This window comes from Coregonus lavaretus (genome assembly GCF_964263955.1).
Source record: "Coregonus lavaretus genome assembly, chromosome: 13".
NCBI lineage: Eukaryota > Metazoa > Chordata > Actinopteri > Salmoniformes > Salmonidae > Coregonus > Coregonus lavaretus.
Genome location: NC_140000.1, coordinates 36,604,661 through 36,632,356, shown reverse-complemented (window position 1 = coordinate 36,632,356; position 27,696 = coordinate 36,604,661). Strand labels below are relative to the sequence as shown.

At 45.5% G+C, this 27,696-nt stretch overlaps 1 protein-coding gene across 1 annotated transcript; it reads left to right on the top strand.

Annotated features, from left to right (window-relative positions):
* Positions 1-1,987: 1,987 nt before the first annotated feature.
* On the top strand, positions 1,988-27,450 carry LOC311139489 (D(4) dopamine receptor-like; the record flags this gene model as incomplete). The annotated part of the gene is made up of 4 exons (XM_084174372.1): positions 1,988-2,266; positions 2,468-2,580; positions 5,889-6,595; positions 27,248-27,450. 4 exons carry the CDS (start codon positions 1,988-1,990, stop codon positions 27,448-27,450), a joined length of 1,302 nt encoding a protein of 433 aa, XP_084030498.1.
* Between the last annotated feature and the right edge of the window lie 246 nt (positions 27,451-27,696).

The following is a 27,696-nucleotide window of genomic DNA, read 5'->3' as shown; positions in this document are numbered from 1 at the left end:
TAAAGACCTGATTGATGGAGTGCTGCAGAGATGGTTGTCCTTCTGCAAGGTTCTCCCATCTCCACAGAGGAACTCTAGAGCTCTGTCAGAGTGACCATTGGGTTCTTGGTCACCTCCCTGACTAAGGCCCTTCTCCCCCGATTGCTCAGTTTGGCCGGGCAGCCAGCTCTAGGAAGAGTCTTGGTGGTTCCAAACTTTTTCCATTTAAGAATGATGGAGGCCACTGTGTTCTTGGGGACCTTCAATGCTGCAGAATTTTTTGGGTACCCTTCCCCAGGTCTGTGCCTCGACACAATTATGTCTCTGAGCTCTACAGACAATTCCTTTGACCTCATGGCTTGGTTTTTGCTCTGACGTGCACTGTCAATTGTGGGACCTTATATAGACAGGTGTGTGCCTTTCCAAATCATGTCCAATCAATTGAATGTACCACAGGTGGACTCCAATGAAGTTGTAGAAACACATAAAGAATGATCAATGGAAACAGGATGCACCTGAGCTCAATTTCAAGTCTCATAGCAAAAGGTCTGAATACTTATGTAAATAAGGTATTTCTGTTTTTTATTTTTAATACATTTGCAAAAATTTTAAAAACCTGTTTTCACTTTGTCATTATGGGGTATTGTGTGTAGATTGATAAGGGAAAAAAATAATTTAATCAATTTTAGAACAAGGCTGTAATGTAACAAAAAGGGGTCTGAATACATTCCGAATGCACTGTATGTTTGGGGCAAATCCAACACAACACAACACATCACTGAGTAGAAGACTTCAAATTTTCAGGCATAGTGGTGGCTGTATCATGTTATGGGTATGCTTGTCATTGGCAAGGACTAGGGAGTTTTTTGGGATAAAAATAAATGTAGTACTCAAAGAACAGGCAAAATCCTATAGGAAAACCTGGTACAGTCTGCTTTGCAACAGACACTGGAAGAGGAATTCACCTTTCAGCAAGACAATAGGCCAAATCTACACTGATGTTGCTAACCAAGATGACATTGAATGTTCCTGAGTGGCCTAGTTACAGTTTTGACCTAAATCGGCTTGAAAATCTAGCAAGACTTGAAAATGGCTGTCTAACAATGATCAACAACCAACTTGACAGAGCTTGAAGATTTTTAATTATTTTTTATAATGGGCAAATATTGTACAATTCAGGTGTGAAAAGCTCTTAGAGACTTACCCAAAAAGACTCACAGCTGTAATCGCTGCCAAATATGTTTCTAACATGTATTGACTCAGGGGGTTGAATACTTATTTTATCGAGATATGTTAGTGTTTTATTTTTCATAAAGGTTTAATACATGTTCACAATTTTCCTCCACTTTGACATTACAGAGTATTTTGTATAGGTCGATGATCTTTTTTTTTTTACTATTAAATCCATTTTAATAGGGCCTCCCGAGTGGCGCAGTGGTCTAAGGCACTGCATCGCAGTGCTTGAGGAGTCACTACAGACCCGGGTTTGATCCCAGGCTGTGTTGCAGCCGGCCGCGACCTTGAGACCCATGATGCGGCACACAATTGGCCCAGCGTCGTCCGGGTTAGGGGAGGGTTTGGCCTGCCGGGATGTCCTTGTCCCATCGTCCTCTAGCGACTCCTGTGGTGGGCCGGGCGCATGCACGCTGACTTCAGTCGCCAGTTGTACGGCATTTCCTCCGACCCATTGGTGCGGCTGGCTTCCGGGTTAAGCGAACAGTGTGTCAAGAAGCAGTGCGGCTTGGCAGGGTCGTGTTTCGGAGGACGCATGGCTCTCGACCTTCGCCTCTCCCGAGTTGCAGCGATGCGACAAGACTGTAACTAACAATTGGATATCACGAAATTGGGGAGAAATCCCACATTGTAACACAACAAAATGTTTAAAAAAGTCAAGGGGTGTAAATACTTACTGAAGGCACACACAGAACACAGTAAACACTCTCCTCTCGCCTCCTCTCTAGATGTTAACTTCAGAGCGACAGTGCAGCCCGGGGCCTCCATCATCGACATGGTCAATGTGACGACGTCACCCAGCAGCAATGCCACCTCAGAGGGTCTGACTGAGGGGGGGCTGGTGGTCCTGGGCCAGAGGGAAAATTACAACTACTTTGCCCTGGTGCTGGGCGTGCCCCTCATCCTGATCATCATCCTGGGCAACGTACTTGTGTGTCTGAGCGTGCTCACTGAGCGCTCCCTGAAGACTGCCACCAACTACTTCATTATCAGCCTGTCTGTGGCCGACCTACTGCTGGCTGTACTGGTGCTGCCCCTCTACGTCTACTCTGAGGTGAGTAGTGTATGTGTGTATGTGTGTGTGTGTATGCATGCGTGTAAGTTGACCATCCCTCCATGACCTCTTAAATTGAAGAAACACATACACATACCTAATTACCTGCCCTATCTGTCTCTTCGTAGTTTAAAGTCCACTGCTAACAGGACTGACAACTTGTTAACCTGGTGTTGTTGTTGTTGTTGCTGTGTGTCCCAGTTCCTGGGTGGAATCTGGACCCTGAGCACATACATCTGTGATGCTCTGATGACCATGGACGTCATGCTGTGCACCGCCTCCATCCTCAACCTGTGTGCCATCAGTGTGGACAGGTGAGTCCTTCTGTCTCAACTTCACCTGGACACTATGGTAACACATGGCTGTCAGTTCACACTAGTTTTCAATACCACACCTGTCCCTCTCTGACCTGTCTAGTTACGGTACACTGGACTCTGAAACCTGGTAACACCACATGTCCACCCACAGGGCACAAACTGGTTGAATCAATGTTGTTTGAATGTAATTTGTCAACATATTGTGACGTGGAATATATGTGGAAAATACATCTGTAATAATCTTTGCAGAATCTCGAACAGCATTGATCACTTGCACCATGTACTTTTAATGCAATCTCAACTGCAATCCAGGTCATTTGGTTATGCTATTAGATGAAGCACAGTAATAAACCACAAATCAGACGTTGTTTTGCATAGGAATTTGTTTGTGCCTTTAGATGGTTGAAAGCATAGTGAAAATAGAATGGATATTCAACTAACTTTTGTCTGTCTTTTTGAGTGGGTGAATATAGGTTGTAATACCTTTGATCAATGTGTCAACCAAATATTACCCAATTATCCACGTTGAAATGACGTGCTGTGCCCATTGGGCAGTCTCCAGTATGATTTCAGTTAACAAAGAATTACAAAGAACTACAGTGGGGGAAAAAAGTATTTAGTCAGCCACCAATTGTGCAAGTTCTCCCACTTAAAAAGATGAGAGAGGCCTGTAATTTTCATCATAGGTACACGTCAACTATGACAGACAAAATGAGAAGAAAAAAAATCCAGAAAATCACATTGTAGGATTTTTAATGAATTTATTTGCAAATTATGGTGGAAAATAAGTATTTGGTCAATAACAAAAGTTTCTCAATACTTTGTTATATACCCTTTGTTGGCAATGACACAGGTCAAACGTTTTCTGTAAGTCTTCACAAGGTTTTCACACACTGTTGCTGGTATTTTGGCCCATTCCTCCATGCAGATCTCCTCTAGAGCAGTGATGTTTTGGGGCTGTCGCTGGGCAACACAGACTTTCAACTCCCTCCAAAGATTTTCTATGGGGTTGAGATCTGGAGACTGGCTAGGCTACTCCAGGACCTTGAAATGCTTCTTATGAAGCCACTCCTTCGTTGCCCGGGTGGTGTGTTTGGGATCATGGTCATGCTGAAAGACCCAGCCAAGTTTCATCTTCAATGCCCTTGCTGATGGAAGGAGGTTTTCACTCAAAATCTCATGATACATGGCCCCATTCATTCTTTCCTTTACACGGATCAGTCGTCCTGGTCCCTTTGCAGAAAAACAGCCCCAAAGCATGATGTTTCCACCCCCATGCTTCACAGTAGGTATGGTGTTCTTTAGATGCAACTCAGCATTCTTTGTCCTCCAAACACGACGAGTTGAGTTTTTACCAAGAAGTTATATTTTGGTTTCATCTGACCATATGACATTCTCCCAATCCTCTTCTGGATCATCCAAATGCACTCTAGCAAACTTCAGACGGGCCTGGACATGTACTGGCTTAAGCAGGGGGACACGTCTGGCACTGCAGGATTTGAGTCCCTGGCGGCGTAGTGTGTTACTGATGGTAGGCTTTGTTACATTGGTCCCAGCTCTCTGCAGGTCATTCACTAGGTCCCCCCGTGTGGTTCTGGGATTTTTGCTCACCGTTCTTGTGATCATTTTGACCCCACGGGGTGAGATCTTGCGTGAAGCCCCAGATCGAGGGAGATTATCAGTGGTCTTGTATGTCTTCCATTTCCTAAGAATTGCTCCCACAGTTGATTTCTTCAAACCAAGCTGCTTACCTATTGCAGATTCAGTCTTCCCAGCCTGGTGCAGGTCTACAATTTTGTTTCTGGTGTCCTTTGACAGCACTTTGGTCTTGGCCATAGTGGAGTTTGGAGTGTGACTGTTTGAAGTTGTGGACAGGTGTCTTTTATACTGATAACAAGTTCAAACAGGTGCCATTAATACAGGTAACGAGTGGAGGACAGAGGAGCCTCTTAAAGAAGAAGTTACAGGTCTGTGAGAGCCAGAAATCTTGCTTGTTTGTAGGTGACCAAATACTTATTTTCCACCATAATTTGCAAATAAATTCATAAAAAATCATACAATGTGATTATCTGGAGAAAAAAAATCTCATTTTGTCTGTCATAGTTGACGTGTACCTATGATGAAAATTACAGGCCTCTCTCATCTTTTTAAGTGGGAGAACTTGCACAATTGGTGGCTGACTAAATACTTTTTTCCCCCACTGTACCACAATATCTCTGAATTATTAGTTTGAACAAGGAAAAGCTTTTCTTCAAGAAATACCCTGGGTATACTCTTTATTCCCACTTATGAAAGCAACACAGAGAGCCATTAAAAACACCAAAAACAATATCTTCAACTTGCAAGTTCAATATTAATTTCTAATATCTGTAGCGAGCTCTGTAGCGAGCCCTGTCACTCACTGTAATCCCCCAAATCATTCTGCAAGACAGTGAGAAGAGCGTAGGGAGACCATTAGCAGACATCACACAGTGAATGTAACTGATGGCTGTGGTCTATAGGAGGCTAATGGAACCATAGCTCTGGAACCCCTCATCGACCCAATCATCAAGGCCACTAATTACTCAACACAGAGAGAAGCAAACTCACGCCAACCACCCAGGGGACTCTATCCCAAACAACATCTAAGGGCTCAGTGTGACCGAGAGTTTCTAAGGCAAAGCAAAAACAAGTTGACTGTAAAATATAAGATAAGCATTAAAAAGGTTCCACACAGCACACACTTCCTGCTAGTTAAATGTTATATCCCTAGTGTTTTGCGGCTTGTGAGACTGACAGGTTCTATAGCATTGTGGAGTGATTAGATTTCAGAATGTAACAATACGACATGGTATCTAATCAATAGATTAAGATTAATTGGATTTATAAGACTGGAGAAGCAGGGTAGAGCCAGGTTGTGGGGGGTGGAGTAGAGTGGAGTTACGAATTAAGGTGAATATTATTGTAACTTTATCTGGGGTGAATATTATTGTAACTTTATCTGTGGCATTCCAGTGCCTCCACATCTAAGTTTACTTTGAACCTGTAGGACCACAGAACAGCTTTGAACAACTTTGAGGTTTTTCAAATGTTTCCAAAACAGCCACTATGTCCTCTGAGTACTTCCCTGCTGTGTTGGCCTGTTTGAAGTCCCTCCATGTTAAATTGATGTATTTATGTATTTTAAATGTAGACTATGTTATTCGCTTTGATCCGTGTCCCTGCAGGGACATAGCCATGGTGACAGTAGTGCCCCTGAAGTACAACAGGTGTGCTCCATGTATTTCAAATGTATTTTATCCCCTATGACATGTGTGTCCCTACAGGTACATAGCGGTGGTGGTGCCCCTGAAGTACAACAGGAACCAGTTCAGCCTGCGGCAGCTGGTCCTCATTACGGCCACCTGGGTTCTCTCCCTGGGCGTCGCCAGTCCCGTCATCTTCGGCCTCAACCAGGTGCCGGGCCGCGACCCCACCGTGTGCAAGCTGGAGAACGACAGCTTTGTGGTATACTCCTCCGTGTGCTCCTTCTTTGTGCCTTGCCCCGTCATGCTCTTCCTGTACTACTGGATGTTCCGGGGGTTGAGACGCTGGAGCTCAGGCAGGAGCCGCTCCCAGCTGACGAGGGGAGGAAAACGGAGCCTGTCCCTGCGCCTCAGCTCCGCCTTGCAGAGGGAGAACGCAGGGGACAGGGCGGGGGCCAAGGAGAAGGTGGTGTACCTCATGCCTACAGGGCTCAGCCCGATGTCACCGTCAGCTGTATCGATGGCATCGCCCACGGCGACCCTGGGGGTGGAGGACAAGCAACAGGATGGTGTGGGGGCGAGTGTGGCGGAGAGCGACCCCATGACTACCCAGATGGACAGCATTTCGGACGCGGACCCCACGGAGAGGCCGCCTAGGCAGGGGAAGAGCCTGAAGGAGAATGGGCTGGCCCACACTAAGGCCACCAAGAGGGGGCGCCGCAACAGCAAGAGTAGCAGAGTGAGTGGGAGGGAGCGCAAAGCCATGAAGGTCCTTCCTATTGTAGTTGGTAGGTATGTTGTACGTGTACGTGTGTGTGTGTGTGTACATGCATGTGCCTTCCAAGGTCTAATATTTACACAAACCATATCAACAAAGCACATTTAGCATTGTTGGGGTAAGAAACAGGGGGTTGTGGTGAGCTTAAATAGTATTAATTACATAAACATGGGGGGGGGGTTCCCCCGGTTCCCCCACTGTGAGCAGAATACATAACCTCATAACCTGCAGCTGATTGTTGACACATCAACTAGGATTAAAGCGCAGGGCAATTTGTGATTGTTGCTGTTTTGGTAATCAGTGCCTGTATTGGATGGTGAGTGGTTCCATCTCTTCTCTGAGTATACAGTATATCCAGCTTCTCAAGCTCCAGTTCAGTGTGCTTCAATATATAGCTAGAGGACTCCTACTCTCTCCAAGAGTGATAAGAATCATTTTTGTCTTAATTTGTTGTTTTCTAATGTGTTTCTTGCTACTAGGGCCATTTACTTTACGTACTCTCCTCCCTTTCTGCATCGTATGACTCTCACTGTCCCCTTTCCTCCCGGCCGGCTCGGCCCTATCCTTCTGCTCATTGGCTGAGAAACGCAGGTGATCAACAATGGAGAACATTTTACTTGCAGAGGACCTATCACCCAGACCTGCTGTTTTCAACTCTTAATGATCGGCTATGAAAAGCCAACTGAGAGACCTGAGCCCTAGGACCATACGTCGGGACTACCGGCCGTGGTGACTCCTTGCTGTCCCCAGTCCGCCTGGCCTTGCTGCTATTCCAGTTTCAACTGTTCTGCCTGCGGTTATGGAACCCCTACCTGTCCCAGACCTGCTGTTTTCAACTCTTAATGATCGGCTATGAAAAGCCAACTGAGATTTATTCCTGATTATTATTTGACCATGCTTGTCACTTATGAACATTTTTGAACATCTTGGCATGGTTCTGTTATAATCTTCACCCGGCACAGCCAGAAGAGGACTGGCCACCCCTCATAGCCTGGTTCCTCTCTAGGTTTCTTCCTAGGTTTTCGCCTTTCTAGGGAGTTTTTCCTAGCCACCGTGCTTCTACACCTGCATTACTAGCTGTTTGGGGTTTTAGGCTGGGTTTCTGTACAGCACTTCGAGATATTAGCTGATGTAAGAAGGGCTATATAAAATAAAATTGATTGATTGAAAATTGATTGATCATCTTTTCACTCCCTCCTCTCTACCTTCTCTTCCTATATAGCCGCTGCTAACGCCACTTTCTATCACTCCAGATTTCAAGTTTCTGCCTCTAACCCTAGGAAACTCTTTGCCACCTTCTCCTCCCTCCGTAAACCCCCAACCCCCCCCCCCCCACCCCCCCACCCCTGTGCGGAAGACTTTGTCAACCCCTATGAAAAGAAGGTAGACGATATCCGCTCCTCATTCACTCAGCCTATTGAGTCCACTTGTCCCACTCATACTGAACTACCCTACACCTTGACCTCTTTCTCCCCTCTCTCTCCAGATTAAATCCTAGTGACGTCTGGCCACCTGACAACCTGCCCACTCGACCCCATCCCCTCCTCCCTTCTCCAGACCATCTCATTCCTAACTTCCCTCATCAACTCATCCCCTCTGACTTCAAAAATGGCCAGAGTCGCTCCCCTCCTCAAGAAACCAACACTCAACCCCTCTGACATCAAAAATGACAGACCGGTATCCCTTCTTTCTTTTCTTTCCAAAATACTTTCATTATCTCTCTCAGAACGATCTTCTTGACCTTAACCAGTCAGGCTTCAAGACGGGTTACTCAACCGAGACCGCTCTCCTCTTTGTCACGGAGGCTCTCTGCACTTCCAAAGCTGACTCTCTCTCTCCTCTGGCCTCATCCTCCTAGATCTATCCGCTGCCTTGGACAGAGTGAACCACCCTCTCAGCGCAGGGGCTCAGGCTCTGCACACTCTTGGATTGCATCCTACCTGGCTGGCCGCTCCTACCAGGTGATGTGGAGAGGATCGGTGTCTGCACCACGTGCTCTCACTACTGGTGTCCCCCAGAACTCGGTTCTAGGCCCTCTCCTCTTCTCTCTATATACCAAGTCACTCAGCTCCGTCATATCCTCACATGGTCTCTCCTATCATTGCTATGCGGATGACACTCAAGTACTTTTCTTCTTCCCCCCTTCTGACATTCAGGTGGCGACACGCATCTCTGTGTGCCTGGCAGATATCTCAGCTTGTATATCGGCCCACCACCTCAAGCTCAACCCCGATAAGATGGAACTGTTCTTCCTCCCGGGGAAGGCCTGCCCGCTCCAAGATCTCCCTGTCACAGTTGACAACTCCACAGTGTCCCGCTCCCAGAGTGCAAAGAACCTGCCGTGACCCTGGACAACACCCTGTCGTTCTCTGCAAATATCAAAGCAGTGACTTGTTACAGGAGGGGGTCGCATTTCCAGAGCAACCCACTAGGTGTCATCCTCCGACAACCTTAGGCACCTCCTCACTCACAGTCGGGACCAATCATCATCCTATTGGTGTCACCTGTGTCTATCGGTTCACCTGTGTATTTATGCCCTCACTTCCCTGTGTTCCCTTGCTCAGTTTTCTCTTCTAGTTTCTCCATGTCCAGCAGTACTACTCAGTCTCTGATCTGAGATCTATGTACAGGTACTTGTGAAGTGTTCTCCCTGTTTCGTTATTTGTTTCAGTCTTAGGTAGTATTTCGCATTTTGGTTGTCAGCCGGTTTTTGGAGACTTATTTGCTCCACCTTTCTTTTATCGTGATAAGTCCGTTATTTTGTATATAACCAGTAAAGATCCTTGTTTCACCATCTATGCCTACTGCCTACTGTATATCCTGCACCGCACCTGGGTCACACCTCACCCCAACCGTTACAGTGACTCGCTCCTGCAGGTTCTTTCTCTACAACATCCATAGAGTAAGACCCTACCTCACACAGTAAGCGGTGCATGTCCTAATCCAGGCACTTGTCACCTCACGTCTGGACTACTGCAACTCGTTGTTGGCTGAGCTCCCCACTTGTGTCATCAAACCCCTGCAACTTATCCAGAAGTGTGTTCAACCTTCCGAAGTTCTGCCATGTCACCCACTCCTCCGCACACACCACTCGCATCCACTACAAGACCACGGTGCTTGCCTACAGAACAGCAAGGGGAACTGCCCCTCCCTACCTTCAGGCTATGCTAAAACCCTACACCCCAACCCGAGCACACCATTCTGCCACCTCTGGTCTCTTGGCCATTACCACTCAGCCCAGTCAAAGCTCTTCTCTGTCCTGGCATCTCAATGATGGAATGAGCTTCACCCTGAAGCTAGGACAGCAGAGTCCCTGCCCATCTTCCTGAAAACAACTGAAACCCTACCTCTTCAAAGAGTATCTCAGTCTTATTCCCCTCCCCCCCATACAAAAAACAAAGAAATTGCACTTGTCTTTTCCAGCTAGCACTGACTTTGCTGATAATTTCTGTATTGAGGAAAAATGTACTTACTACGACTGTGATATGTGGTTGTCTCACCTGGCTATCTTAAGATGAATGCGGTCATTTCTATGTAAAAGGAACCATGAGCACCAACATAACATTTTAGTCATTTATCAGACGCTCTTATGCAGAGCGACTTACAGTAGTGATTGCTGTCACGGCCGTCTACGGAAGGAGTGGACCAAAGCGCAGCGTTTGTAGCGAACATGACTTTATTAAAGTTAAAGTGCACGAACGAGAAAACAATAAACAATGACGGATAGTGAAGTCCTCAGTACACAGACTGAAACATGGAACAAAAACCCACAACCCTAAGGTGAACACTGACAGTATAAATATGGCTCCCAATCAGAGATAACGAGCCGACAGCTGACACTCGTTACCTCCGATTGGGAGTCACATGACGAGACAAGACACTACAACCAAAACCAAACACAACCAAATGAACACACCCTATACCCAACACAACCAAATGAATACACCCTGGCTCAAACTACACAGTCCCGGAGCCAGAGCGTGACAGTACCCCCCCCTAAAGGCGCGGACTGCGACCGCGCCTCAATACGGGCTAAACAAGGGAGGGCTGGGCGGGCATACCTCCTCGGCGGTGGCTCTGGCTCCGGCCTTGATCCCCACCTCCTCTCCAACCCCCCAAAGTACCCCTGGTCCTGTCTAGCCCCGCTGGTCGGAGCCGGACTGACGACACGCGCCCCTGGCTTGGTGCGTGGAGGACGAACGGGCCTTACCAGGCTGACGACGCGCACCACTGCCTTGGCGCGGGGAGCAGGAATGGGCCGGACCGGGCTGACGAAGCGCACCCTTGACTTGGTGCGGAGAGCGGGACCGGGCCGGACAGGGCTGACGAAACGCACCACAGACTTGGTGCGGGGAGCAGGAACGGGCCGGACAGGGCTGACGACACGCACCACAGACCTGGTGCGGGGAGCAGGAACGGGCCGGACAGGGCCGACGAAACGCACCCTAGGCTTGATGCGTGGAGCCGGAACGGGCCTCCCCAGGCTGACGACTCGCATCCCTGGCTTGGTGCGAGTAGCAGGAGTGGGCTGGATCAGGCTGACGGCTCGCACCCTTGGCTTGGTGCGAGTAGCAGGGACGAGCTGAACCAGGCTGACGACTCGCACCCTTGGCTTGGTGCGAGTAGCAGGAACGGGCTGGACCAGGCCGACGACTCGTACCGTAGGTTTGGTGCGAGTGGCAGGAACAGGCCGGGTCGGGCTGGCGACGCGCACCGTAGACTTGGTGCGGGTGGCAGGAACAGGCCGGACCGGGCTGGCGACGCGCACCGTAGGTTTGGTGCGAGTGGCAGGAACAGGCCGGGTAGGGCTGGCGACGCGCACCGTAGACTTGGTGCGGGTGGCAGGAACAGGCCGGACCGGGCTGGCGACGCGCACCCTAGGTTTGGTGCGAGTGGCAGGAACAGGCCGGGTCGGGCTGGCGACGCGCACCGTAGACTTGGTGCGGGTGGCAGGAACAGGCCGGGCTGGGCTGGCGACGCACACTGTAGGTTTAGTGCGTGGAGCAGGAACAGGCCGGGCTGGGCTGGCGACGCACACCGTACACTTGGTGCGGGTGGCAGGAACAGGCCGGACCGGGCTGGCGACGCGCACCGTAGGTTTGGTGCGAGTGGCAGGAACAGGCCGGGTCGGGCTGGCGACGCGCACCGTAGACTTGGTGCGGGTGGCAGGAACAGGCCGGGCTGGGCTGGCGACGCACACCGTAGGTTTAGTGCGTGGAGCAGGAACAGGCCGGGCTGGGCTGGCGACGCACACCGTAGGTTTAGTGCGTGGAGCAGGAACAGGCCGGGCTGGGCTGGCGACGCACACCGTAGGTCTGGTACGTGGAGCAGGAACAGGCCGGTCCATACTGGGAACACACACCACTGGCCTTAACCGGGGATCAGGAACGGGCCGGACCGGACTGGTAACACACCTCAGTCTCTCACGCCGTGCCTCCACTACTTCCCTCCCTCTACTCGCCAATGGCTCCCGTAATCCGGTAGCCTTCTCTCCACGTCTCCCTGTGCCAGCCTCCTGCTGCCCAGCCGCCCAAGCCATGTGCCCCCCCCCAAAAACTTTTTGGGGTTGCCTCTCGTCCTTCCGACGATGGCCCTGCTGACGCCGTTGCTCCTCTCTCGCCAGGGCCTTGATCCTCCCCCAAGGTCCCTTGCCCCCGAGCATGTCCTCCCAGGACCACGATTTGCCCACCTGGGCCATCGCCAGCCTCTCGATCTCCTTACCCGGCGCTTCCTCCCATGTCCAGTCTCCTTGCTCCTGGACACGCTGCTTGGTCCTTTTTAGGTGGGTTTTTCTGTCACGGCCGTCTACGGAAGGAGTGGACCAAAGCGCAGCGTTTGTAGCGAACATGACTTTATTAAAGTTAAAGTGCACGAACGAGAAAACAATAAACAATGACGGATAGTGAAGTCCTCAGTACACAGACTGAAACATGGAACAAAAACCCACAACCCTAAGGTGAACACTGACAGTATAAATATGGCTCCCAATCAGAGATAACGAGCCGACAGCTGACACTCGTTACCTCCGATTGGGAGTCACATGACGAGACAAGACACTACAACCAAAACCAAACACAACCAAATGAACACACCCTATACCCAACACAACCAAATGAATACACCCTGGCTCAAACTACACAGTCCCGGAGCCAGAGCGTGACAATTGCATACATTTTTCATACTTTTTTTTACCGTACTGGTCTCCCGTGGTAATCGAACTCACAACCTTGGCGTTGCAAGCACCATGCTCTACCAACTGAGCCACACAGGACCACATGTGAAGTTCATAGGAGCATGTGAAAGCTAAGAGTCTATATTTTTGAGAAATGAAAACATATACATTTTTCAACCATTTTCCATCCTAAAAATTTGGAATAAGCAAAGGCTTTGATTTCTGGTAAAACAGGTGGAAAAGGGGTCTTAGAAAACATCTACCAGAAAAAGTCTTGAAAGGTATTAGAAATATATCAAACCACAATGATGTTGCAGTAAAGAGCCCTGCCAGCTATTATGAACACATATTTAGTTTTGGAGAAATTGTTCTGCATTCTGTAAGTTTAAGAAACATTCCGTTACCAAAAACCCACATATCTTTAAGATATTTTCTAATTTCTCTCCCTCAACATGAGGGAGGACAATGAAAGTTCACAGAAGTAACAAGTAAAGGTAGACCTATCAATTAGTTAAAGTGTTTTTACTGATATCAATTTTGTTTATGAATTATTAAGTGATTAAAACTTGGAATTCCGTTACCAAATCGGTAACAGAAAATTCAGAAAAATTGGTAAGGAATTTCTGCAATTGAGTTGGCTACAATGGGAAATCATAGTAGTCACAAACCACAGTTGGGTTCACAAGTTTGGACAGCACAGGACAGTACAGTACAGCACAGTAGAGTACAGTAAAGAAAAGTAGAGTATAGTTCAGTACACAGTAGAGCACATTAGAGTTGAGTACACTATAATGTACTGTATTGTACTGTACGGTACTGAACTCTACTGTACTTTACTGTACTCAACTGAACTATACTCTACTGAACTATACTCTACTTTACTGTACTCTACTGTTCTGTACTGAACTCTACTGTTCTATGCTGTACTGTACCGTACTCTACTCTACTGAGCTCTACTGTGCTGATATCCAAACTTGTGAAACATAGACATCTATGACTGGTTTAGATTTGGTCCAAATTTGGTCTTGTTTGGGGGCAGAGGTCATTAAAAATAATAGCCAGTGTATAGAATAATACCCAAATATGCAGAGGATATTTAATATTTATACCTTTTGTGTACCTATTTAGGATATGTCACGATAAAGAGAATGACATTCATATCCATAATTATGCATTTTTGTGAGTACAAATCAGAGACCCATGATGACATTCCGTTACCACAATTCCGTTACCGGGTGTAAATCACTTCACTTACTGTAGTTCAATAACCAAAAATATTTTTTCAAAGTCAATGTGTCATGTCATAGCTGACACCCCATTCTTTCTGCAGGCATCGTTTAATCTTAATTCAGAGCAAATACAGTGCCTTCAGAAAGTATTCACACCCCCTGACCTTTTCCACAGTTTGTTGCGTTACAGCCTGAATTTAAAATTGATTAAAATTAGGTTTTTGGTCACTGGCCTACACACAATACCCCATAATACAAATTAATAAAAAATGAAAAGCTGAAATGTTATGGCAAGCCTAAATAAGTTCAGGAGTAAAAATGTGCTTAACAAGTCACATAATAAGTTGGATGGACTCACTCTGTGTGCAATAATAGTGTTTAACATGATTTTTTTATGACTACATTATCTCTGTACCCCACACATACAGTATTTAGTCAGCCACCAATTGTGCAAGTTCTCCCACTTAAAAAGATGAGAGAGGCCTGTAATTTTCATCATAGGTACACGTCAACTATGACAGACAAATTGAGATTTTTTTTCTCCAGAAAATCACATTGTAGGATTTTTTATGAATTTATTTGCAAATTATGGTGGAAAAGAAGTGTTTGGTCACCTACAAACAAGCAAGATTTCTGGCTCCCACAGACCTGTAACTTCTTCTTTAAGAGGCTCCTCTGTCCTCCACTCGTTACCTGTATTAATGGCACCTGTTTGAACTTGTTATCAGTATAAAAGACACCTGTCCACAACCTCAAACAGTCACACTCCAAACTCCACTATGGCCAAAGAGCTGTCAAAGGACACCAGAAACATAATTGTAGACCTGCACCAGGCTGGGAAGACTGAATCTGCAATAGGTAAGCAGCTTGGTTTGAAGAAATCAACTGTGGGAGCAATTCTTAGGAAATGGAAGACATACAAGACCACTGATAATCTCCCTCGATCTGGGGCTCCACGCAATATCTCACCCCGTGGGGTCAAAATGATCACAAGAACGGTGAGCAAAAATCCCAGAACCACACGGGGGGACCTAGTGAATGACCTGCAGAGAGCTGGGACCAAAGTAACAAAGCCTACCATCAGTAACACACTACGCCACCAGGGACTCAAATCCTGCAGTACCAGACGTGTCGCCCTGCTTAAGCCAGTACATGTCCAGGCCCGTCTGAAGTTTGCTAGAGTGCATTTGGATGATCCAGAAGAGGATTGGGAGAATGTCATATGGTCAGATGAAACCAAAATATAACTTTTTGGTAAAAACTCAACTCGTTGTGTTTGGAGGACAAAGAATGCTGAGTTGCATCCAAAGAACACCATATCTACTGTGAAGCATGGGGGTGGAAACATCATGCTTTGGGGCTGTTTTTCTGCAAAGGGACCAGGACGACTGATCCGTGTAAAGGAAAGAATGAATGGGGCCATGTATCGTGAGATTTTGAGTGAAAACCTCCTTCCATCAGCAAGGGCATTGAAGATGAAACGTGGCTGGGTCTTTCAGCATGACAATGATCCCAAACACACCGCCCGGGCAACGAAGGAGTGGCTTCGTAAGAAGCACTTCAAGGTCCTGGAGTGGCCTAGCCAGTCTCCAGATCTCAACCCCATAGAACATTTTTGGAGGGAGTTGAAAGTCCGTGTTGCCCAGCGACAGCCCCAAAACATCACTGCTCTAGAGGAGATCTGCATGGAGGAATGGGCCAAAATACCAGCAACAGTGTGTGAAAACCTTGTGAAGACTTACAGAAAACGTTTGACCTGTGTCATTGCCAACAAAGGGTATATAACAAAGTATTGAGAAACTTTTGTTATTGACCAAATACTTATTTTCCACCATAATTTGCAAATAAATTCATAAAAAATCCTACAATGTGATTTTCTGGATTTTTTTTTCTCATTTTGTCTGTCATAGTTGACGTGTACCTATGATGAAAATTACAGGCCTCTCTCATCTTTTTAAGTGGGAGAACTTGCACAATTGGTGGCTGACTAAATACTTTTTTTCCCCACTGTACAATTATCTGTAAGGGACCTCAGTCGAGCAGTGAATTTCAAACATACAGAGCATTTGGAAAGTATTCAGACCCCTTGACTTGTTGCACGTTTTGTTACGTTACAGCCTTGTTCTAAAATGTATGAAAAAAAAATCCCCCTCATCAATCTACACACAATACCCCATAATGACAACGCGAAATGTATTATATTATATTTGTATATTTGCAAATGTATTACAAATCTAAAACAGAAATACCTTATTTACATAAGTATTCAGACCTTTTGCTATGAGACTCAGAATTGAGCTGAGGTGCATCCTGTTTCCATTGATCATCCTTGAGATGTTTCTACAACTTGATTGAAGTCCACCTGTGGTAAATTCAATTGATTGGACATGATTTGGAAAAGCACACACCTGTCCCGCAGTTGACAGTGCATATCAGAGCAAAAACCAAGCCATGAGGTCGAAGGAATTGTCCGTAGAGCTCAGAGACAGGATTGTGTCGAGGCACAGATCTGGGTAAGGGTACCAAAACATTTCTGCATCATTGAAGGTCCCCAAGAACACAGTGGCCTCCATCATTCTTAAATGGAAGAAGTTTGGAACCACCAAGACTCTTCCTAGAGCTGGCCACCCGGCCAAACTGAGCAATTGGGGGAAAAGAGCCTTGGTCACGGAGGTGAACTCTGACAGAGCTCCAGAGTTCCTCTGTGGAGATGGGAGAACCTTCCAGAAGGACAACCATCTCTGCAGCACTCCACCAATCAAGCCTTTACGGTAGAGTGGCCAGACAGAAGCCGCTCCTCCGTAAAAGGCACATGACAGCCCGCTTGGAGTTTTCCAAAGGCACCTAAAGGACTCTCAGACCATGAGAAACAAGATTCTCTGGTCTGATGAAACCAAGATTTAACTCTTTGTCCTGAATGCCAAGAGTCACGTCTGGAGGACACCTGGTCCCTACGGTGAAGCATGGTGGTAGCATAATCATGCTGTGGGGATGTTTTTCAACAGCAGGGACTGGGAGACTAGTCAGGATCAAGGGAAAGATGAACAGAGCAAAGTACAGAGAGATCCTTGATGAAGAACTGCTCCAGATTGCTCAGGACCTGAGACTGGGGCGATTGTTCACCTTCCAACAGGACAATGACCATAAACACACATACAAGACCATGCAGGAGTGGCTTCAGGACAAGTCTCTGAATGTCCTTGAGTGGCCCAGCCAGAGCCCGGACTTGAACCTGATCGAACATCTCTGGAGAGACCAGAAAATAGCTGTGCAGCGACGCTCCCCATCCAACCTGACAGAGCTTGAGAGGATCTGCAGAGAAGAATGGGAGAAACTCCCCAAATACAGGTATGCCAAGCTTGTAGCGTCATACCCAAGAAGACTCAAGGCTGTAATTGCTGCCAAAGGTGCTTCAACAAAGTACTGAGTAAAGGGTCTGAATACTTATGTAAATGTAATATTTCAGATTTTTTAACATTTGCAAAAATGTCTAAAAACCTGTTTTTGCTTTGTCAATATGGGGTATTGTGTGTAGATCAATGAGGGAAAAAAGTCCTAATTCTAATCCATTTTAGAATAAGGCTGTAACGTAACAAAATGTGGAAAAAGTCAAGGGGTCTGAATACGTTCCGAATTCAATCACAAAGACCAGAGAGGTTTTCCAATGCCTCGCAAAGAAGGGCACCTATTGGTAGATAAAACAAAAAAAGAAGCAGATATTGACTAACCCTTTGAGCATGGTGAATTTATTAATTACTCTTTGGTGTATCAATAGACCTAGTCACTACAAAGATACAGGCGTCCTTCATAACTCAGTTGCCGGAGTGAAAGGAAACCGCTTAGGGATTTCACCATGAGGTTAATGGTGACTTTTACATAGTTTAATGGCTGTGATAGGAGAAAAGTGAGGATGGATCAACAACATTGTAGTTACTCCACAATACTAATCTAATTGACAGAGTGAAAAGAAGAAAGCCTGTACAGAATAAAAATATTCCAAAACATGCATCCTGTTTGCAACAAGGCACTAAAGTAATACTGCAAAAAATGTGGCAAAGCAATTAACTATTTATCCTAATACAAAGTGTTATGTTTGAGGCAAATCCAATACAACACATTACTGTGTACCACTCTCCACATCTTCAAGCATAGTGGTGGCTGCATCGTGTTATGGGTATACTTGTAATCGTTAAGGACTGGGGAGTTTTTCAGGATAAAAAATAAATTGAATGGAGCTAAGCAAAAACCTGCTTTCCACCACTGGGAGATTAATTCACCTTTCAGCAGGACAATAACCTAAAGCACAAGGCCATATCTACACTGGAGTTGCTTACCAAGAAGACAATGAATTTTCCTGAGTGGCCGAGTTACAGTTTTGACTTAAATCAGGCTGCCCACTCAAGAGAACGCTTCAAACTATAACCAGTGCCTGCAACCTGGTTCAGGTTATCAGTCAACGTCACGATCGTCGGTGAGAGATGAGGACCAAGGCGCAGCGTTGCAGGCAAACATACTCTTTATTAGAGACACGATCAAAAACAACAAAACGATAACGTGACAGTTCAAGGTCTAACACAACCGACTAGAAACAAGAACCCACAAACACAAAGGGAAAAACAGACAGTTTAAATATGGCTCCCAATCAGAGACAACCATTCACAGCTGACACTCGTTGCCTCTGATTGGGAGTCACTCAGGCCAACATAGAATAAACAAACTAGAACTCCCAACCTAGAAATAGAATACATAGATCTACACACCCTGGCTCAACATAACAGTGTCCCCAGAGCCAGGGCGTGACAGTACCCCCCCCTAAAGGCGCGGACTCTGACCGCGCCAACTAAATACCACAGGGGAGGGACCGGGTGGGCACTCCGCCTTGGCGGCGGATCCGGCTCCGGGCATGATCCCCACTCCCTATCTAACCCCCCAAAGTACCCCTGGTCCGGTCTGGCCCTGCTGACCGGAGCTGGACTGCACACTGGTGGAGCGGATTGCTCTAGCTCCGGCGTGAAGCAGCTGACTCGTGCTGAACCAGGCACCAGTGGAACAGGCACGGGCTGTGCCGGACTTACGACGCACATCACTGGCTTGGTGTGGGGAGCAGGAACGGCCCGAGCAGGGCTGACGAAACGCACCCCTGACTTGGTGCGGGGAGCAGGAGCGGGCCGAACCGGGCTGACGAAACGCACCACTGACTTGGTGCGGGGAGCAGGAACGGGCCGAGCCGGGCTGACGAAATGCACCACTGACTTGGTGCGGGGAGCAGGAACGGGCCGAGCTGGGCTGACGAAGCGCACCACTGACTTGGTGCGGGGAGCAGGAACGGGCCGAGCCGGGCTGACGAAGCGCACCACTGACTTGGTGCGGGGAGCAGGAACGGGCCGAGCCGGGCTGACGAAGCGCACCACTGACTTGGTGCGGGGAGCAGGAACGGGCCGAGCCGGGCTGACGAAGCACACCACTGACTTGGTGCGGGGAGCAGGAACGGGCCGAGCCGGGCTGTCGACGCGCACCGTAGGCTTGGTGCGAGGAGCAGGAACAGACCGGACCGTACTGGGGACACACACCACTGGCCCTACACCGGGATCTGGAACGGGCCGGACCGGACTGGTAACACACCCCAGTACCTCTCGCCGTGCCTCTACACCTTCCATCCCCTCGTCGACCAGTGGCCCCGTAACGTGGCGGCCTCCTCTGCCAACCCGCTGGACCGCTCTATCGCGGCCTCCTGCTGCCCCGACGTCGTGAGCCCCCCCCCTAAAAATGTTCTGGGGGTCTCTCTTCCCCGTGGGCCAGGCCTCTATGGTTCTCGCCCAACTCTCGCTCTTCTGCTTCCAATTCCCGCCATTCAGCTCCTCATTCGGCTTGACCCAGTCGAAGCTCTTCCTCCACTGTTCCCAAGTCCACCCTCTCTGCTCCTCACTAGGCTGCTTGGTCCAGTTCTGGTGGGTTCTTCTGTCACGATCGTCGGTGAGAGATGAGGACCAAGGCGCAGCGTTGCAGGCAAACATACTCTTTATTAGAGACACGATCAAAAACAACAAAACGATAACGTGACAGTTCAAGGTCTAACACAACCGACTAGAAACAAGAACCCACAAACACAAAGGGAAAAACAGACAGTTTAAATATGGCTCCCAATCAGAGACAACCATTCACAGCTGACACTCGTTGCCTCTGATTGGGAGTCACTCAGGCCAACATAGAATAAACAAACTACAACTCCCAACCTAGAAATAGAATACATAGATCTACACACCCTGGCTCAACATAACAGTGTCCCCAGAGCCAGGGCGTGACAGTCAACCTACCAGGGTGGTTACAAACAGTACAGGAATTAAATCATCAACATGTATTGATCATATCTTTACTAATGCAGCAGAGATGTATCTAGTAGCCATATCTAGGAAAAACAAAGTTCCAAAGGCTGGGCCTAATATTGTGTATAAGAGTTCATACAATACGTTTTGCAGTGATTCCTATGTTGTTGATGTAAAGAATATATGTTGGTCCGTGGTGTGTAATGAGGAGCAAACAGACACTGCACTTGACACATTTATGAAATTGCTTATTCCAGTTACTAATAAGCATGCACCCATTAAGAAATTGACTGTAAAAACTGTTAAATCCCCGTGGATTGATGAGGAATGGAAAATTGTATGGTTGAGAGGGATGAGTCAAAAGGAATGGCAAATAAGTCTGGCTGCACAGCCGATTGGCAAATGTATTGCAAATTGAGAAATCATGTGACAAACTGAATAAAAAGAAGAAGAAACAACACTATGAAACAAGGATAAATGACATAAAGAATGATAGTAAAAAGCTTTGGCGCACCTTAATTGAAATTATGGGAAAAAAGGCAAACTCAGCTCCATCATTCATTGAATCAGATGGCTCATTCATCACAAAACCAACTGATATTGCCAACTACTTTAATAATTTTTTCATTGGCAAGATTAACAATTGCTGACACTACACATCCAAGTATATCTGACCATATTATGAAAGATAAGCATTGTAATTTTGAATTTCGTTAAGTGAGTGTGGAAGAGGTGAAAGAATTGTTGTTGTCTATTAAGAATGACAAGCCACCGGGGTCTGACAACTTGGATGTAAAATTGCTGAGGATAATAGCGGACGATATTCCCACTCCTATTTGCCATATTTTCAATTTAAGCCTACTAGAATGTGTGTGCCCCCAGGCTTGGAGGGAAGCAAAAGTCATTCCACTACCTAAGAATAGTAAAGCCCCCTTTACTGGCTCCAATAGCCGACCAATTAGCTTGTTACCAACCCTTAATAACTATTGAAAAAAAAGGTGTTTGACCAGATACAATGCTATTTTACTGTAAACAAATTGACAACAAACTTTCAGCATGCTTACAGAGAAGACATTCAACAAGCACAGCACTTACACAAATGACTGATGATTGGCTGAGAGAAATTGATGATAAAAAGATTGTGGTGGCTGTTTTGTTAGACTTCAGTGCGGCTTTTGACATTATCGATCATAGTCTGCTGCTGGAAAAACGTATGTGTTATGGCTTTACACCCCCTGCTATAATGTGGATAAAGAGTTACTTATCTAACAGAACACAGAGGGTGTTATTTGATGGAAGCCTCTCAAACATAATCCAAGTTGAATCAGGAATTCCCCAGGGCAGCTGTCTAGGCCCCTTGCTTTTTTCCATCTTTACTAACGAAATGCCACTGGCTTTGAGTATTTCCATCTTTACTAACGACATGCCACTGGCTTTGAGTAAGGCCAGTGTGTCTATGTATGCGGATGACTCAACACTATACACGTCAGCTACTACAGAGACTGAAATAACTGCAACACTTAACAAAGAGTTGCGGTTAGTTTTGGAATGGGTGGCAAGGAATAAGTTAATCCTGAATATTTCCAAAACTAAAAGCATTGTATTTGGGTAAAAACATTCACTAAACCCTAAACCTCAACTACATCTCGTAATGAATATTGTGGAAATTGAGCAGGTTGAGGTGACTAAACTGCTTGGAGTAACCCTGGATTGTACACTGTCATGGTCAAAGCATATTGATACAACAGTAGCTAAGATGGGGAGAAGTATGTCCATAATTAAGCGCTACTCTGCCTTCTTAACAACACTATCAACAAGGCAGGTCCTACAGGCCCTAGTTTTGTCGCACCTAGACCACTGTTCAGTAGTGTGGTCAGGTGCCACAAAGAGGGACATGGGAAAATTGCAGTTGGCTCAGAACAGGGCAGCACGGCTGGCCCTTAAAAGTACACAGAGAACTAACATCAGGTAACTGATGCAAGCAGTAGAATCAGATTTTAAAAAATAGGTAAGAATACACCTTATGGAACAACGGGGACTGTGAAGAGACACACACAAGGGTATAGACACTTGCATACGCACACATTGTGATATTGTTGTATGGTGGTATTAAACATTTTGTATTGTAGATAGGTAGTGGTGTAATAATGTCATATGATGTATTGTTTTATACTTTGTCTTATATGCCTTGTCAGCAGCTAATGGGGGTCCCTAATAAATACAGATCTTGTGGCTTTCTGGTGAGACGCGCATTAAAACAACTTACCTAGAAAGGTCCTCCATTTTGAATTCAGGCTGTAACACAACAAAATGTGGAATAGGTCAAGGGGTATGAATACTTTCTGAAGGCACTGTATTTCAAAACTGAGGGAGATTTTACTGAACTTCTGTTAACAAACTTTAAATCTGCAAAGTTCTTCCAGCACATTTTCAGTGTAAATTGTTAAGTAGTCCTTGTGCATTGTAGAGTTGTATCGTTGGTTACACTTTGAAATCAATGTGATAAAATTGTGATAAGTAAAAAAGTATACCAGTTTCATTTAAGGACCAAAGGATTGACAGTCGTCCCATATAGATTGCAAAATAGTTGGGAAGGGATTTTTGACGAACCGATTCCATGGCACATGGTTTATGAACTGATACACAATAACGAAGCCGGATTCAAAACTTAGAATTTTTCAATTTAAATTATACAACATTCTTGCAACCAATAGAATGTTATTTATATGGGGGATACATTCTTCCTAGCGCTGCAGATTTTGCTGCGAAGAGACAGAATCATTCGATCATTTGTTTTGGTACTGTCCATTTGTAGCTTGTTTTTGGTCACAGCTCCAGGAATGGCTGAAGAATTGCAATATTTACCTGGAGCTAACCCTGCAGATAGCACTACTGGGTGATCTGAAAAGTCATAGTCAATAAGATCAATAATATAATAATACTTTTAGCAAAAATGTTTATTTTCAATTTACAATCTGTAGAAACAATGAGAATAGAAAGGTTCAGAACTTTTGTGAAACATCACAGTACAGTTGAAAAATATATGGCAAATAGAAATCCAATATGGATGGTGTTAAGAGATAGATGGGAGGGGTTTAATGGAGCTGAAGGATGGGACTAATAACAACAACTAATAACAACAAGATAACTAATGTAAAACATACTGTGCCCATAATACGTATATAGGTTATAGGTTAAGAACTTTTGTGAAACATCACAGTACAGTTGAAAAATATATGGCAAATAGAAATCCAATATGGATGGTGTTAAGAGATAGATGGGAGGGGTTGAATGGAGCTGAAGGATGGGACTAATAACAACAACTAATAACAACAAGATAACTAATGTAAAACATACTGTGCCCATAATACGTATATAGGTTATAGGTTAAGAACTTTTGTGAAAGAGCACAGTTTGAAAGATATGGCATATAGAAGCAAACCGGATGGACATCATGAAAATGATCAGAGAGGTTGAGGGTAGAGGAAGGACAGGAGTAAAAACAAACAAAACAGAACTATTGTAAAATTGTATATAGTATGTATAAGCTGGAAGTAGAGGCCTAAGCATTGTTGTTCAGTAGTTTACTCAAATTAGGGGAGGGGTGGTGGGGTTGGAAAGTAATAAAGGAAAATATATATTTTTAAAGGATATGTACACTACCAGTCAAAGTTTGGACACACCTACTAATTCAAGGGTTTTTCTTTATTTTTACTATTTTTTTTACATTGTAGAATAATAGTGAAGACATCAAAACTATGAAATATCACATATGGAATCATGTAGTAACCAAAAAAGTGGCATTCTCACAACCAACAGTCTTGAAGGAGTTCCCACATATGCTGAGCACTTGTTGGCTGCTTTTCCTTCACTCTGCGGTCCGACTCATCCCAAACCATCTCAGTTGGGTTGAGGTCGGGGGTTTGTAGAGGCCAGGTCATCTGATGCAGCACTCCATCACTCTCCTTCTTGGTCAAATAGCCCTTGCACAGCCTGGAGGTGTGTTGGGTCATTGTCCTGTTGAAAAAAAAAAGATTGTCCCACTGTAACAATGACGCTGTGAGTTGAGAAGCAGGTGCAGATGAAACGCTTCACAAAACAACAAACATGAAACGACACAGTGTAACAGTGGTGATATAGCATGAACACAGGAACAATACCGACTGAGGAATAAACGTAAGGGAGGGACAGATAAAGGGGAGGTAATGAGGAAGGTAATGGAGTCCAGGTGTGAATCCCAATGATCTGCAGGTGCGTGTGATGATGGATGCCAGGTGTGCGTAATGATGAATCCCAGGACCGGTGGTTAGTATTCCGGCGACGTTGCACGCCGGAGGGGAGGAGCAGGAGTAGACGTGACACCCACTAAGCCCAAACCAGATGGGATGGCGTATCGCTGCAGAATGCTCTGGTAGCTAAATAAATCACAGACAGTGTCACCAGAAAAGCACCCCGACACCATAACACCTCCTCCTCCATGCTTTACAGTGGGAAATACACATGCAGAGATCATCCGTTCACCCACACTGTATCTCACAAAGACACGGTGGTTGGAACCAAAAATCGCCAATTTGGACATTAGACTAAAGGACACATTTCCACCAGTCTAATGTCCATTGCTCGTGTTTCTTGGCCCAAGCAAGTCTCTTCTTATTATTGGTGTCCTTTAGTAGTGGTTTCTTTGCAGCAATTCGACCATGAAGGCCTGATTCACACAACTCCTGAACAGTTGATGTTGAGATGTGTCTGTTACTTGAACTCTGTGAAGCATTTATTTGGGCTGCAATTTCTGAGGCTGGTAACTCTAATTAACTAATCCTCTGCAGCAGAGGTAATGCTGGGTCTTCCATTCCTGTGGCGGTCCTCATGAAAGCCAGTTTTATCATAGCGCTTGATGGTTTTCGCGACTGCACTTTCACGGTTCTTGAAATGTTCCATATTGACTGACCTTCATGTCTTAAAGTAATGATGGACTGTCGTTTCTCTTTGCTTATTTGAGCTGTCCTTGCCATAATATGGACTTGGTCTTTTACCAAATAGGGCTATCTTCTGTATACCCCCAATACCTTGTCACAACACAACTGATTGGCTCAAACACATTAAAAAGGAAAGAAATTCCACAAATTAACTTTTAAGAAGGCACACCTGTTAATTGAAATGCATTCCAGGTGACTACCTCATGAAGCTGGTTGAGAGAATGCCAAGAGTGTGCAACGCTGTCATCAAGGCAAAGGGTGGCTATTTGAAGAATCTCAAATATAAAATATATTTTGATTTGTTTAACACATATTTGGTTACTACATGAATCCATATGTGTTATTTCATAGTTTTGATGTCTTCACTATTATTCTACAATGTTGAAAATAGTTAAAAATAAAGAAAATCCCTGGAATGAGTAGGTGTGTCCAAACTTTGGACTGGTAGTGTATATACAGTGGGGAGAACAAATATTTGATACACTGCCGATTTTGCAGGTTTTCCTACTTACAAAGCATGTAGAGGTCTGACAAATGCAAATTAATTACTTAAAAACCATACAATGTGATTTTCTGGATTTTTGTTTTAGATTCCGTCTCTCACAGTTGAAGTGTACCTATGATAAAAATTACAGACCTCTACATGCTTTGTAAGTAGGAAAACCTGCAAAATCAGCAGTGTATCAAATACTTGTTCTCCCCACTGTATATATATATCTATTTGTAAAAAAATATATATATGGGGGATTGGAAGTGATGCAGACAAAATTTAATGTTTGAAAGAGGCTGAATGCTGAGAAGGGGCTAACGTTTTGATTACATGAGAAAAAGGCTCACACTCTACGGCTATAAATTCAACATTTGAAAACACAGACAGTTAAAATGCAATGAGGGGAGACAGTGATGTTAGACGGTGTTGATGTTCCACAAGTTTAGCATGATGTGTTTAGCATTATACTACTGTTGTTCTGAAAATAGAGGAATGAATAATAGCACCCTCCACACCATCTCTTCCCACAATGCTGTTTGCTTACTGATGCAGGACCGCATCTATCCACTGACAAACCAACTCCCGCTGTGTCTGAACGGACAAAGCAGAGAGAAATAGAGTCCGTAGTCTATGTGTTGTGGATCTAAGCTGTATCATACCATATGTGTGTGTGCGTGCACAGGTATCAGTGTTGGTGTGTATGCTGAATGAATGATAGGAAGATATGACATACACACACCCATTGTCTACTTACATCTACGCACATCACCTCTGAGCGAGTGGTTCACACCATACCTGGCACAGGCCATGTGTACAGACAGAGCTGACTAACTTTACTCAGTGTTACAACGTTATCATGGCACATTTGCTGGAAAGGTGATGAAGTGTTACCAGTTAATTAGCTAGCGACCAAATATAGAGTTAACACATGATGTAAGTGTCTGTAAGGCATCATACATTATGGTAATGCAGCCTGCAGTACAAGCAGAGGATGCTATCTCCTTGGAAACAGCCACTTGATTGCCATCTCCTACCATTGTTCACATGATCTGTGCAAACACTTTTTCGTGCCACATGCATCTATTCTACACACCCACACACAGACAATACAAATCCAGTAACTCTATATGCAGTGAGTTATAGTCTGCCTGTCATAGACAGCTTTTCCTCAATGGGACATCATATGATATTTACCATCTCACATTATACCAATATACTCGTATAGAAAACAAACAATAACTCTATATGCAGTGTCTGTCATAAACACCTTTTCCTCAATGTCATATCACATTGATGTTTACCATCTCTCATTATATTAATATACTGTAGCTATGTATCCCTTGCCATGTACAGATTTATCGAAAAGACATGCTGCTTCACCTTTCCCCTCTTCCTCCCTCTTTTCCTCCTTTCCCTCCTCCTCCCTCTTCTTCTCCTCCTCTCCTCTTCCGCCCTCCTCTCACCTATACCAGGTGTGTTCCTAGCCTGTTGGACTCCTTTCTTTGTGGTACATGTGACCAACGTGCTGTGCGTGTCCTGCAAAATCAGCCCCACTCTGATCTCCGTGGTAACGTGGCTGGGCTACGTCAACAGTGCTGTCAACCCCATCATCTACACAGCCTTCAACGCAGAGTTCCGAAATGTCTTTCACAAACTTCTCTGCTGTCGAGCATGAGACCTGAGTTCTGAGATCTGGAACCTCTTTGACAAACTACTCATTGAGATAGAACAACAATTATCTTTATGGTTCAACATGAGACCTGAATTCTAGAATGTTGCTCTCGGCCATGAGACCTGAATTGAATTATATTTTACAAAACTCCTCGGTTGCTGGATGTGAGAGCAACTTCCTTACCCAAAGAGGTTTTCCTGGATTTAAGTGCTGACAGAACGTGAGGTTGTCAAAATGGATGAACAATAC